General features: G+C 40.9%; 1 protein-coding gene across 2 annotated transcripts; it reads right to left on the bottom strand.

The window, feature by feature from the left end:
• Positions 1 to 225: 225 nt before the first annotated feature.
• Positions 226 to 8,427, bottom strand: NEK2 (NIMA related kinase 2). Of its 2 annotated transcripts, none has more exons than XM_059469576.1 (9): positions 8,280 to 8,427; positions 7,908 to 8,125; positions 6,648 to 6,885; positions 5,874 to 5,956; positions 5,492 to 5,618; positions 4,487 to 4,706; positions 3,477 to 3,531; positions 3,321 to 3,394; positions 226 to 882 (listed from the first exon to the last, which is right to left on the bottom strand). In XM_059469576.1, the coding sequence occupies exons 1-9, from the start codon at positions 8,373 to 8,375 to the stop codon at positions 659 to 661; spliced, it is 1,335 nt and encodes a 444-aa protein (XP_059325559.1). In that variant the 5' UTR covers positions 8,376 to 8,427; the 3' UTR covers positions 226 to 658. The 2 variants fall into 2 exon arrangements, with proteins under 2 accessions (XP_059325559.1, XP_059325560.1); XM_059469577.1 differs by having other exon boundaries at positions 5,895 to 5,956.
• Positions 8,428 to 12,965: the final 4,538 nt, after the last annotated feature.

Below are 12,965 nucleotides of genomic sequence, written 5' to 3'. Positions count from 1 at the left end.
ATGCCCTGCCCTGGCACAGGCCTTGTAGGAGGATGGACAAGACATTCAGCTGCTCAGGCAGAAAGGAATATAAACTCAGAAGTTACGTTATTCTGACCCATCCCACACATTAGTCAAAACATAAAAGCAGCCTACTTTGATAGAGCACTTACTTAGCAGGAAGAGATGGATAAAATCTTTGGGCTCTTTGGTTAAAAAATATTTACAAGTGCAGAAAAGAAGGCATTGTTTTCCCACATATACAGAATATAAACACTTCCTTTATCAACAACTGTGCATTACATACAACATTTTAACCTACAGACTGAAACTCTCTGTACATTTTTCACCTGAAAAGTTTTTCACATCAGATTTTAAACAAATAATTTACATATATTCATTCTTTATATTTTCAGAAGAGTAAAGTATGGTAAACAGGAGGACCAAAATATTTTTCTTTAATAGTACAATTAATTCAGTTTGTTTTATTTGGTATCAAAAGTACCTATTTTCATCATATAGCATCTTATCCATTTATCATAAACTACCTGTCATAAACGAAGAGTTTGTATAACTGCTAAAATAATTTCTCAGTAGGTTCTAGCTTAAGAGAGGGAGGCACAAGTATCTGCCTATACATTTAATCTTCTTTTCAAAGATAAATGTATCTGTTACAGTTTCAACGCATGCCCAAGATTTGTCTGCTCTTTAGTTGATAGTTTTTTTCCAGTTCAGCCAGTGCTTGAGCCCGTAGATTTGCAGCATAGAGACGCCTTTTGAGATCAGAGCTTTTTCCTTTGGAAAGGAAATAGTTTTCCATATTATGAGGTACAGCTTTCTCTTCAGTTCCATCATAGTGTGAATTCTTCTTGGTTGTAGAAAGGGGAAGCAGGAGTGTGTTATCTTAAGAAATCAAAAAGTACTGCATTAGTGCATCTTCCAGCATTTATTGCTTTTAACCCTGATGCCCAATTTGTCATCTACCTATGGCTTTAAGTCATCTAATTAAATGCATCTCTGTTAATAGCAACAATTATTTTCTATTTTTTGAGAAAAAAATTGAAAACAAGCCTTTTAAATGATCATGGTAAAAAGATATATGCCATAGTAGTTTTTAGGGTGCACCTCCCAATACCTAAGGAAAGATTAGTTGATTAAGGAAAGAAGACATGTTTCTTCTGAAGGACAGGAATTAAATAAACAGTAACATAAGCCAGTTCCAAAAGAAAATGCAGAATGAATTTTCAGCTACTGAAAAAAACTTGTCTTTGCTTCACAGCAAGGGTAGACTCAACCTGGCTAGTGGTTTTTGTACTTCACCCACATCATTCCAACTCCATCCTTGTATTAAGTCACTGGGGTACAAATTAGGCTCTGACTTGGTGAGTAATGAGTTTAGGTGAATTGAAAATTAACAGGCTGCTTTCACTGCAGCCTTCAGAACAGGAATTTTCATAGAATATCCTATAGCATGCCACCATCAAAAGGCAGTCAATGATTTAAGAGTAGAAAAACTGCCATCAAAAACTACTGTAACAGCTGAGTTGCCTCACATAAGAGCCAACTTCACAAGGCCCAACTTAAAGCGTGATTTTTACTTAATCAGAGGTCTCACTATTCTAATCTCAACACTGAAGCCTTAATTGTCAATTTATGAGGCTACAGCAAACATGCAATAAGCACAAAAGAGCAAGAATGAATTTTAAAAGCCAGTAAATATTTCAGCATTTTTTAGCTTCATCAATGTAAGTCAGGTCTGTTTTAACATTAAATGGTTCACTAAGAATCAGAACATCCCTGTAAAAATAGGGCAGTGTCTAGGACACAGTCTTAAAAACCCTGGATTTTTGGTATTCCATATTATTGTGAAGTGAACCACCCAATGGACTTCTAGGAGAAGTTAGGGATCTAAGAGATGTGTGAGATGCAACCCAGTTGTGAAAAATACAGCAATATTTGAGCAACTGAAAACACAAGCAAGCAATCTTAGTACCACTATTGGAGAAACACTTGGTCCATTTGTATGAGAATGGGCATAATTTTAGAAACACTGTTACAAGAGCACCATGGAATGAAATAGAAGGGCAGCAAATCACATGCTCTACAGATAGTGAAAAATTTGGTCAGTTTTATAATAACTATGTTCACTTTGCTGCATTATCCAGCTTGAGGTATTAACCACACAAACAGGTTTTGCCTATCCTTAAAAACGAATATGCCTGGTAAGGTCAAATATCATGTAAAGGAGTGGGAAATGCAGAAGAGAACAGAAGTAAGAGCTGAAGCTCATTTGCCTTCAGTCATCCAGTTTTAGATGCAACATCAGAAAGCCAAAAGCAAGTTTGTTCTCAAATTCTTTAATGTGTCGATGTCAGACAAGATGTTGAGACAGGTGGAATTCCCAAAGTTGACAGAAATGTTAGGTACAGCTCAAGCACTCCCTTGCTAGGGGCATTTTACTTGTGTCCTTTTCTGCTCTGATAGGCATTTCTTGGAAAAAAAGAAAAAGCTACTTCAGTTTTATTTGCTTTGGAGGCAGTGACATGCTTATCTTGCTTTATCAGACCAAAACTAAATGAAGAGAGGGTTACTGCACGTTAAAGAGTGTTCACACATCTTTGTTCTAGAGTACTACTTCTGACCCAGCCCTTCACTATCCCTACCACTATTTAAAAAGGCATTTAGATACTTGAATATTATTTTTAATAATAACAGATGGGAGCAATTAACAGATGATACCCTTACAATAGCAAAGAATGAACAACCAAGGGCAAAGTGAGTATAAAATACTACCATAAAACAGATTGGACTAGAGGTAGTCAGGAAGTGTTTTAGTACATTTTCAAATATGAGTTTTTCTTTCTATAATAGCAATGTGTATTCTTCATAGTTTATATGATGCATCCACCAGTCACAGCTGGGTCCCTTGCAAAAAAATAGTACTTCCCATGCTGAAGCTTTTGGAAGTTTAATGAAAACTGAATTTATTAGACATGTACAATTTTATTTAAATTAACCAAATCAAAGGTCTGTAAAAAGACATCCACACATAAAATAAGTGCAACTCTGAGAAAGGTTTGGGTCACCACAACAACCTCATTTCTCAGACAGCACCAAACTGCAGTGCAAACAGTGCTAACTCAGGCTTATGGTTGAGCATCACTCATTAAGTCCTTTTGCAAAGCAGAAAAATCAAAAGTCTCTTCTCAACCTTGCAGCCATAAGTGGGCTTTGCCTTTCCCCAAGGGGACTGTGGTGAGCACGCTGAGCACCAGGGGCTTTCTTCTGCTCACACCAGACTACATCGACCCGTGCAAGCGCCTGCCGGAGTATTTGCATACCTGGGCCTTCCGCGCACGTTACCTCCTGCTGCTGCTGCTTCTGGAGACTGCACCTCTTCAGCAGGCTTTCAGCTCTGGTGTGGGAAGAGAAGTTTAAGCTTTTTGTTGTAAGACTGTAGAGCTTCTAATATAGACTATTATAGGTTAGTAAGATACCTAGCAAGTTTGTCCTCTGCCAGTCTCTCCCGAACACTGAGCTCCCGTTCTCTCTCTGGAAGCAGAAATACGGCAGTATGCAGCTTGAACATGTAAATGTTAGAGTGACTGTGCATGGTGGGCTTCTCTTACAGGGAAAGAAAGCAGTAATAGCCAGTCAGGTGCACCCACACTTCTGATTCTATGGCTCTAAACAAAGGTTACTGCTGTGTAGATACACCTTTATCAATGCACTAATAAAGCACTGACAAGTACTCTGAAATGCCAGGCACGCTTCTGTCCCAAACTCTGATGTGTATGCAACAAAGAGACAGCAACTTTCTCTTCTGCACATTAACTCGTGGCACACATGACACCAGGTTTAAATATTTATATATCAGATATTATAATCCAACTATGATTTAACACCCTGCTTACAACAGCAGCAGCTGTTATTCAGGCTCAGACAAAAAAATCCACATGGTTAAAAACTGTATTGCAGAGCCTACTGCATATGCAGAGAGATATTTCATGTGGAGGAAATACCAACACTTGAGGACCAGCCATCTATAGACTCACAGGTAAGCTACCTGTGGGGAGCAGCTTTTATAAAAGCAATTGACAGTTTACTCAAAGATTTTTTTTTTCCAGCATGAGGCTCATCTTAGGTTACATGTTAGAATAAGCAATGTTTACTTACACAGTAGGTGAAAAAGCAACTTACACTGCACAGTGCAGACCCTACATTTCTGTATACTTTCCTAATTGCCACTCAGGTTTAACAATCTTCACAAACCAGATTTCCATATCCAAACTACCAAGTCTATCTTAGTAACTTAAAAAAGAAGCTAGTATAGCAGAGTAAGCCCCTAGCATTCTTGGTTTGGTCTTTAGACACAATTCTAGTGGTGAATGAAGTACTACAGTATCTTAGTGCATTAAAATGAGGGTTGTGAAAACTGTCTACTTTTTCTTCCTCCGACTGAATCAGAATCCCATTGCCACCCCCTTCCCAAAATGGAATAGCATACGCTCCAGACGCTGTTCTCTCTCTTTAATGGCTTGCTCTCGCTCCTGTAACTGTTGCTCCTTTCGTTTCAGCTCATTTACTACAACATCTGAGAACTGCAGCCTTTCTGGCTCCCACAGTTTGAGGCATCTTCTTTCAGAGTTCTGCTTTTGTTCTTCTGTTGCCATATCTTCTATCAAGGGATGCCGCAGAATATCTTCAACAGAAGGTCGGCAGTAATCCTAAAGGAAATTAGGAAATGGAAAGGCATTAGCAACAGGTTCCATCTGTAAGGAGAAACAGTGAGGTCAGAGATTTCCAAGCAAGATCAGCTAAGGTGTTACAAAGCAAAGGAGAGATTGGAGAAAACTGGAGTTGGGAAGCTGTAGCACAGCAGGATGATAAAAGCTAAGGGAGAAGGCTGTTCAGCTTTCAGCCTTCAGCTCTAGAGCTGCATGACTGTGTCTCCCAGCCCAGGGACCCCCTTCCCTGCAGAGTCAGAAGGGGGCGAGTGAGCCTGTAGAGGCAGCTGCCAGCACGTTGCTCAGCTAACACTCTGCTGAACAGTCCATGCCTGCTGAAGGCTTGGCACTTGTTACAACTTTATTGCCCCTGCCGTATTCTCCTCAATATCTCCTCACCAGGTGTAGGGGAACAAGATATACATTAGCCATATAAAGCCAACCCTAAAATGAAGAAAAAACGGCCCCTTCCAGCTCCTAAACACACTGGAACCATTTTAACCCTGAAGTTATAAGGCCTCAAATAAGCATGCAATCAGGAAACCCCATGTAAGCCAATATTGAGGCCACCTTTTGGCACTCTGTGACCCTGGCATGACACTTGAACTGCTGCCTCTGATGGACTCAGAGCAAACTCCTCCCTCCTTCCTCTACAAGTGACACTGCCAGTGACAAGGTGATAACAACCACTACTTCAGGTAGGTATGTTTCATAATTGAGAAGAAAAACCAGTATTTCAGTACTAGCTCAAATCACAGGTGGAGAAATTAGTAATTGGTTCTTACCTTTACATTCAGCATGTCCCTGAGAAGGTTGTTCAGCTCATCTGAGTAACGATATGGTATTCGCCTGACCCTCCCTTCCCTTATCTTTTCTGCCAGCTCCTTTTGGTTGAAAGCTGTAAATGGAGGCCTGAAGAAGAAAAGTTTTCTTGGATTCTTTCACTAGTTTTACAGGACTTATTTTCAGGAAAAAAAAAAAAGTATCAGACTATGAAAAAAAAAACTGCAGTCAAGGTTTGTTTTGACTATCTAATGTCAAGACCAATAGAGAAATAAGAATCTAGGACTAGTCTCTGAAACTTTTAAGCTTTCATCTACACAAAATACAAGCACACCTGCATTAGCAGTTATGTTTCCACATTTGTTACCACACTACCCTACTTACGAGAGAGCACATAATTCATACACGATACATCCCAGCGACCAGATGTCAGATTTCTCATTGTATGACAAGTAGTTCATTTGTTCCTAAAGAAAGAGAACAATCTTAGGTTTATTACAAAGACATGGTTCCACTATTGCAGGATAATCAGCTACTATTCAAACCTGAAATAAACCATTATATACTGGAGCAATTTCTAATATTCCATCTTAACTAATATCCATATCTACTCTTACTAGAAGGATTTTAACTATTTGTAGCAGTACTACACTGTAGAAGACTGAAGCGGTTGCAGCAAATCTTTAATTGATGCAACTCTATTTCAGTCAACATTAATTTTTCCCACACAAAGTGCCCTGTATCAGGGAAATAAGTAATTCCTGCTCATTTCCACTATAATTTAAAATCCTACCATTAGAAGATAATTTAATAAGGTCTTTACCTTAACAGTATGAAGCATAAAAGGTCTCTAACTTCCCTATTCCTTTTCAGGAACAATATACTCCAACACTTCTAGTGTCCCAAGAATATAACAAAACTTATACAGCAAAGAGCAACTGTTATTAGAAGGCAGTTGATTGTGTGGGGAAGAAAGGAGATGAAAATAACTGCAGGATAACCTTGTCTCCAGAGCACACATACTTTATGAAAAAAGTCACCTGCATTTAAGACCAATAAGGCTTCATTAAAACCTCCCAAACATTCATGGACTCTGAGACCAACAGAGCACACCTTGGAGGGGCAGAAGGGAAGATAAGGTATAGAAAGAGGTCTTACTGGAGACATGTAATATGGAGTGCCGACAAACGTTGTGGCAAAGCTGGTGTTATGGCGCAATATCCTGGCCAGCCCAAAGTCTCCAAGTTTCACATTCTGTTTGCCATCTAGAAAGACATTTGCTGGTTTCAGGTCCCGGTGCACGGCAACTGCACCATCGCTCCGTCTGTGACACTCCTTCAGGGCCAACGTTAACTGGGTCAGCACTCGGAGAACAAAGCTTTCATCCAAGAAATGCCTGCAAAACAAACACATTGTTTAATGGATTTTCTGAACACACATCAGTTTGATAAGTCACTGCCAGTTTTAGTTCCATAACTTTTTTCATGGTAATGTCATAAAACACCACTCAAATAAGCACTATCAGCAACAGGCATCTACATATTCAACCTTTAAAACTAATTGTTTTTAAAAATCACTGCAAATATGTTAGATGACATTGAGGCTTTCATTGCAGAATAACTGCAGTATTTCCTCCCTCTCCCATACCATCTAACAAACACATAGCATTTTCATTATTTACAAACATCAATTTGATGTTTTTGTGATGAGATCTGTCCCTTTGATCACTTAAGATAACAATATGTTGGCACTTATTAATAATGAGCACACATATAGTAACAGCCAAAACGGGGCTGATTTTTTTAATACAAACTTCCTTAAATGAAAACAATGATGCTGGCAGGCAGCTGCACAACTGTTTTAGGCTATCCTCACAAAGAGGTGGAGTCATGTACTTGTTTTGACCTAAGAATGTGAAAACTGACACTATACTTCAGTAGGAGATTAGACCAAGATGAAGACTTATCAACTTGATGTCTCTCCAAGCTTTATATATAGGCAGATAAAACAGCTTTACACATTGCGTTCAAAACCACTCCTCCCTTCCACACACTTTGGCGTCCTCATAAACCCCGGGAGTTTTACTCAAGGGGAAGACCATGTTGCCTGTCAAAAAGAGCTGTAACCTCCTGGTTTATGTTCCTAACCCCATTCATAGCCAGAAACCCGTCAACAGCATCTGCCTCCCAGGAGAGCTCGGGGTTTCTTATACTTCAGCACCAACACCCAATCGGGTGATGCAGCCAATAGCACAGTTCCCATCGCTGTCGTAACTTCGTACAAAACCTTTCACGTTTGAGAAGAGTTGTCGGGCCCAGAGGTTTAAACCCGAAACTGCTCAGAAGTTACAAAGTAACTTTCCCTTCTCCCCGGGCTGCCCAAGTCCCATACCAGACACTCCAAACACACTCCACATGCCTTTCTTTGGCGCACTTGGCGATGAGGCTGGCCAGGTCTCCCCCGTCGCAGTACTCCATGACGATGTACAGGGTGGTGCTGCTCCTGTCGATGATGCGATCGTAGTAGCGCACGATGTTCGGGTGCCGCAGCTCCCTCAGCAGGTTCACCTCCGACACGAGCATCTGCTTCTCCGACTCCGTCATCGCGCCATAGTCCAGTTCCTTCCATACCAAGATCTGCGAAGGCACAAACACCCTGTGGAGTGACCGGGACAGCGGCCGGGCCGCGCGGCTGCCAGAGCCGCTCGAGTGTCGCGGAGAGTCGCCAGCACCGGGCAGGGACGCACGGCAGCGGCAAAGCTGCGCTGCCGCCGGTTCCCCTGCCGCTCACCTTGCCGTCGGCCTTGCGGCGGACCTTGCGGCACTTCCCGTAGGAGCCGGCGCCGATGGTGAGCAGCACCTCGTAGTCGTCGGGGCGGCCGGGCATGGCGGGGAGCGCACGGACCGCGCCGGGCCGCGCGGGCCCCTGCGCTCGCGCCGCGCCGTTCAAACGCACCGCCCCGCCGGCCCATTGGCCGCGCCGCCCGCGCGCCGCGCACGCCCATTGGCTGCGCCGCCGTAAACAGCGCCCGCGAGGCCCGGCGGGTACGGCCGTTACCCCTGGGGGCGGGGCCAGCGCACATCGCGAGACCGGGGCGGGGCCGTACCGCCCCTGGCCCCGCCCCCCGGCTGAGGGAGACGCCCACGGCTGCTTTGCCGGCTACTTCCCTTTCGTTTCCCCGACTTTTCCCCTTTTTCCACTTTTCTTCCCTTTCCTTTCTTTTCCTTTCCTTTCCTTCTTCCTGGTTAGACAAATCACCGGGCCGGCAGGTATCAATAAGTCACATATTCTTAGCTCCTCAGGAAGGGGCGGTTTTTTCCATCAAAAATAACAGCAAATCATCACCTTTCCTAAAATGCTTCCATCTGGTGGACAGATAATGATAGATAATTTCAATATTCAGAAATGCTAAAAAAACCCTCAAGCTGTTTAAAATAATGTAAATCTAGTCTGATTTACGTTATTTACTGATTTATTGTAGTCTACAGCTTCTTCGTGAGGGGAAGAGCGGGGGCAGGCACTGATCTCTGCTCTGGTGACAGTGCCAGGACCCGAGGGAGATGCCCTGGGCTGCTTTGCCGGCTGCTTGCCTTTCCTTTCCCCGACTTTTTCCCTTTTCCATTTTTCTTCCTTTTCCTTTCTTTTCCTTCCGTTCTTCCTGATTAGACAAATCACCGGGCCTGCAGGTATCAATAAGTCACATATTCATAGCTCCTCAGGAAGGGACGGGTTTTTTCCGTCAAAAATAACAGCAAATCATCACCTTTCCTAAAATGCTTACATCTCTTGGATAGATAATGATAGATAATTTCAATATTCAGAAATGCTTAAAAAAAACCTCAAGCTTTTTACAATAATGTAAATGTAGTCTGATTTACATTATTTACTGATTTATTGCAGTCTACAGCTTCTTCGTGAGGGGAAGAGCGGGGGCAGGCACTGATCTCTGCTCTGGTGACAGTGCCAGGACCTGAGGGAGATGCCCTGGGCTGCTTTGCCGGCTGCTTCCCTTTCGTTTCCCTGACTTTTTCCCTTTTCCATTTTTCTTCCTTTTCCTTTCTTTTCCTTCCGTTCTTCCTGATTAGACAAATCACCGGGCCTGCAGGTATCAATAAGTCACATATTCATAGCTCCTCAGGAAGGGACGGGTTTTTTCCATCAAAAATAACAGCAAATCATCACCTTTCCTAAAATGCTTACATCTCTTGGATAGATAATGATAGATAATTTCAATATTCAGAAATGCTAAAAAAACCCTCAGGCGGTTTAAAATAATGTAAATCTAGTCTGAGTTTATTGCAGTCTACAACTTCTTTCTGAGGGGAAGAGGAAGGGCAGGCACTGATCTCTGCTCTGTGCCAGTGACAGGACCTGAGGGAATGACTTGAAGCTGTGTCAGGGTAGGTTTAGGATGGGCATTAGAGAAAGGCTCCTCACCCAGAGGGTGGCTGGCCACTGGAATAGGCTCCCAAGGGAAGTGGTCACATCACCAGTGTGATGGAGCCCAAGAAGTGTTTGGGCAAAGCTCTCAGGCACATGGTGTGACTTTTGGGTTGTCCTGTGCAGGGCCAGGAGCTGGACTCGAAGATCCTTGTGGGTCCCTTCCAACTCAGTATGTTCTGTAAAAATCATCCTTTAAAACTAGTGTGGAAAATTTCCTCAAAAAATTTTCTTCAAAAATTCCCTGATTAATAACTACCAAAGTCATGGCAGCTCTCCTGTCCCACCACATATGAACAGCCATGCTACATCATACACAAACCACCTGCTGAAAACAAACCAAAGCATGCAATGGCTTAAAACATAACATTTGGAAAATGCAAACTGTGGGTCCACATCCAAACTCTGAGCCAGCAAATACTGTGGTTACATTAAATGGCACTGAGTAACACCACAATCTACTAATGGCATTATTTACATATTAAGAAGAATGTAGTGTATTTTCTAGCATCATTTATGATAAGAATGACACCAAGGTGCAGTTCTGGATGCAATTTAATCTCTATCCATGTGGCAGTAGCTGTGACTGGAACAAGAACTCCTTCAGCAAAGCATTGTAACAATACAGAATCATCGTGGCCTGGGCTGGAGGGGACCCTGAAGATCATCTTGTTCCAGCTCCCTGCCATGGGCAGGGACACCTTTCCTGAATCAGGTGTGAAAGGAACAGTTGTATGTCCTGACCTAGAAATTCAGCAACAGGACAGAGTAGTTCCTCATTTTGCATCTCCAAGTGGTCTCAGTTATTCCCAATTTTGTTTCAGCTTTGAAATAGGTTTGAGTAGGTGTCATGCTATGACTGAATATTTATGAAATATTCTTCTATTAGTCTTTAGAAAAATCAAAACCTTTACTTTTTATCATCAGGAGGCACAAAAACTCCTGCTGGCCATTATAAAAATTGTATAGACTTCCATCTGTACAGAATGTATGGTCATTCCAGGAGAAAATGAGCAAATGAATTCTACAGTGTGAAGATATTTTGGTTTTGTAATTAATGAGTAACAGGGTGATCAAAAGGGTTCGTGTTTATTACTGATTTAAATTGCCTTGAAAGAAAATCCTCACCTGCACCATTAGCATAGTGAATAAATGATGGCATTGCACAATAAGAGTGACAAGCAGTGCAGGGTGTATTATTCAGGCTGTAAGCTTCATTACTGGTTTCAAATATCTCCATTTCCAACTTCTGTGTGTTCAAATTAGGAAAAGGTCATCGTGCATTCCCACTGGTATCAATGGGAGCCTGTCTATTTATATTTCAAAAGAAATGGAGCAGGATTTCAATATTGTGTTTTGTCTAGGCACTATCTTAAAAGTTTCTTTAGAAATGTTGGTTTGAATCAGAGAAATGTCAGAATGTCATGCTTCAAAAGCCAGCAGCAGAGTAATTTTACTTTTTATTATATTATTAAGGGCTGGCTAATTTTGAGAAAAATGCATTTCTGAAAGGTTATTAGAATTTTTGACAGACACTCAATTTTCTTTCTTTCTGATTTTCACACTTATAAAAATAAGATTATTTTCCTTTTTATATATGGACAAGTGAGCCCAGACACAGAGTAATTCCAAAACTATGTCTCAAGTTTGAAATGGGGGCCTCTTTTGTCATGTATTTTCAGTTCTGGTCTCTAGTTCAGGAGCAACTCTCAGGTTTCTACTCCTGAAAATACATGTGCTCAAAAATCCAGGCCCTCAAAAGCCACCAAATAGTTCTCAATAGCATATTTATAATGTTGCTTCTAATATTATATTCTGCTTTTTAATTTTTTAACATCAAATTTCACAAGTTAGTTCCCAAAACTTAAACAAAATAAAAGTACTCTTTGGTAATTGCCCACCAAAGTTTTTCAGTTTTGATGACATCTGTCCTTTGTGATGTAAGGAGTACATTTTCTCTTCTTCCAGGACCTAGTTGTCTGACAAAATACTAAGTGTTGAAGATAAATAGTATGGTAGGCAATTTGATATTTCTCTAAAGATTTTTTTTTGCACATGGAAATGGGTAAAAATAAATGTGTAACACTTTGCTGTGAAAGTCCAACACAATATAATTATACAGATTGATAGCAAAAAAAGTGTGGTAAAATACTGAAGGAAATTAAATTATGTTTCTGGCAGCTTTTTTTTTTGTTTGTTTTCCAATCAGAGAAGATTGCACAGGTTCAGAAAGTGAAAATAAGTTCAATAGGAAAAGTACTGAAAATGAAACCATAATAATTATTAATAATGAAAAATAAATGCACTTTATAAAAATAATTAGAAAGAACAACTGAGATAAATGTTGGTTTTTTTCTTTTCAAAGAGGTGAAAGACATGTAAAGTCACAGTCCAGGATCTCAGAAATGTGCCAAAGTCTTCTAGCAAAAAAGAAGGAGTTGAGTATTCAATATTAGATAGGTAAGAGGTCTTAGAAATATTTTTACATGACAGCAAGAGGATTTATAAATACTGGAGTGACTGAGACAATGAGTGGTTTATTTGAGTTCATTTTCACCACAGAAGTAGTCTGGGATTTTTCACATTCAGTTGCTTTTGTCCTTACTTGGGTTTTTCCCCCTCCCTTTCTCTCATCTCTGTCCATGCCCAGACATTTTACATTTACCCAGGACTGTTGTACACAGATGACATAATTTTTTTTGGTAACGTTATGTTTACTGACTTTCACAACAAAAATAATCCACAGGATCAACAAAAACATATAAAATATAGGCATATTAGAGAGAAACACTCTAAAAGGTACCAGAGGATAAAATTTCCCTCTATTGATTTATGAGGGAAGCAAAGAACATGTTGATTGAATAAATTCTGCACAACACAGCTGTGGACAGGACAGCAAAGGAACAAAATTGAGCAGCATTAATTCTAGTACTTGAGACCATGCTATTTTTCATCTTCTGAAATGCTTGGATTCAAAGGCAGCTGAGACTCCAAGAGCAATGTGTGCAGCAAGGCAGGCTCCAGTGAGGGAGTTTG

This window comes from Ammospiza nelsoni, chromosome 3 (genome assembly GCF_027579445.1).
Source record: "Ammospiza nelsoni isolate bAmmNel1 chromosome 3, bAmmNel1.pri, whole genome shotgun sequence".
Lineage (NCBI taxonomy): Eukaryota > Metazoa > Chordata > Aves > Passeriformes > Passerellidae > Ammospiza > Ammospiza nelsoni.
This window is presented reverse-complemented; position numbering and strand designations above follow the sequence as displayed.

Bases quoted from the DNA above. Each gene is read 5' to 3' on its own strand.
- NEK2 (XM_059469576.1), bottom strand. From the start codon at position 8,375: ATGCCCGGCCGCCCCGACGACTACGAGGTGCTGCTCACCATCGGCGCC. The intron at 4,707-5,491 runs GTAAGAACCAAT...AATTTCCTTTAG, and splicing joins GGGACATGCTGAATGTAAAG to GATTACTGCCGACCTTCTGT. The intron at 883-3,320 runs GTATGCAAATAC...TGATTTCTTAAG, and splicing joins AACGTGCGCGGAAGGCCCAG to ATAACACACTCCTGCTTCCC.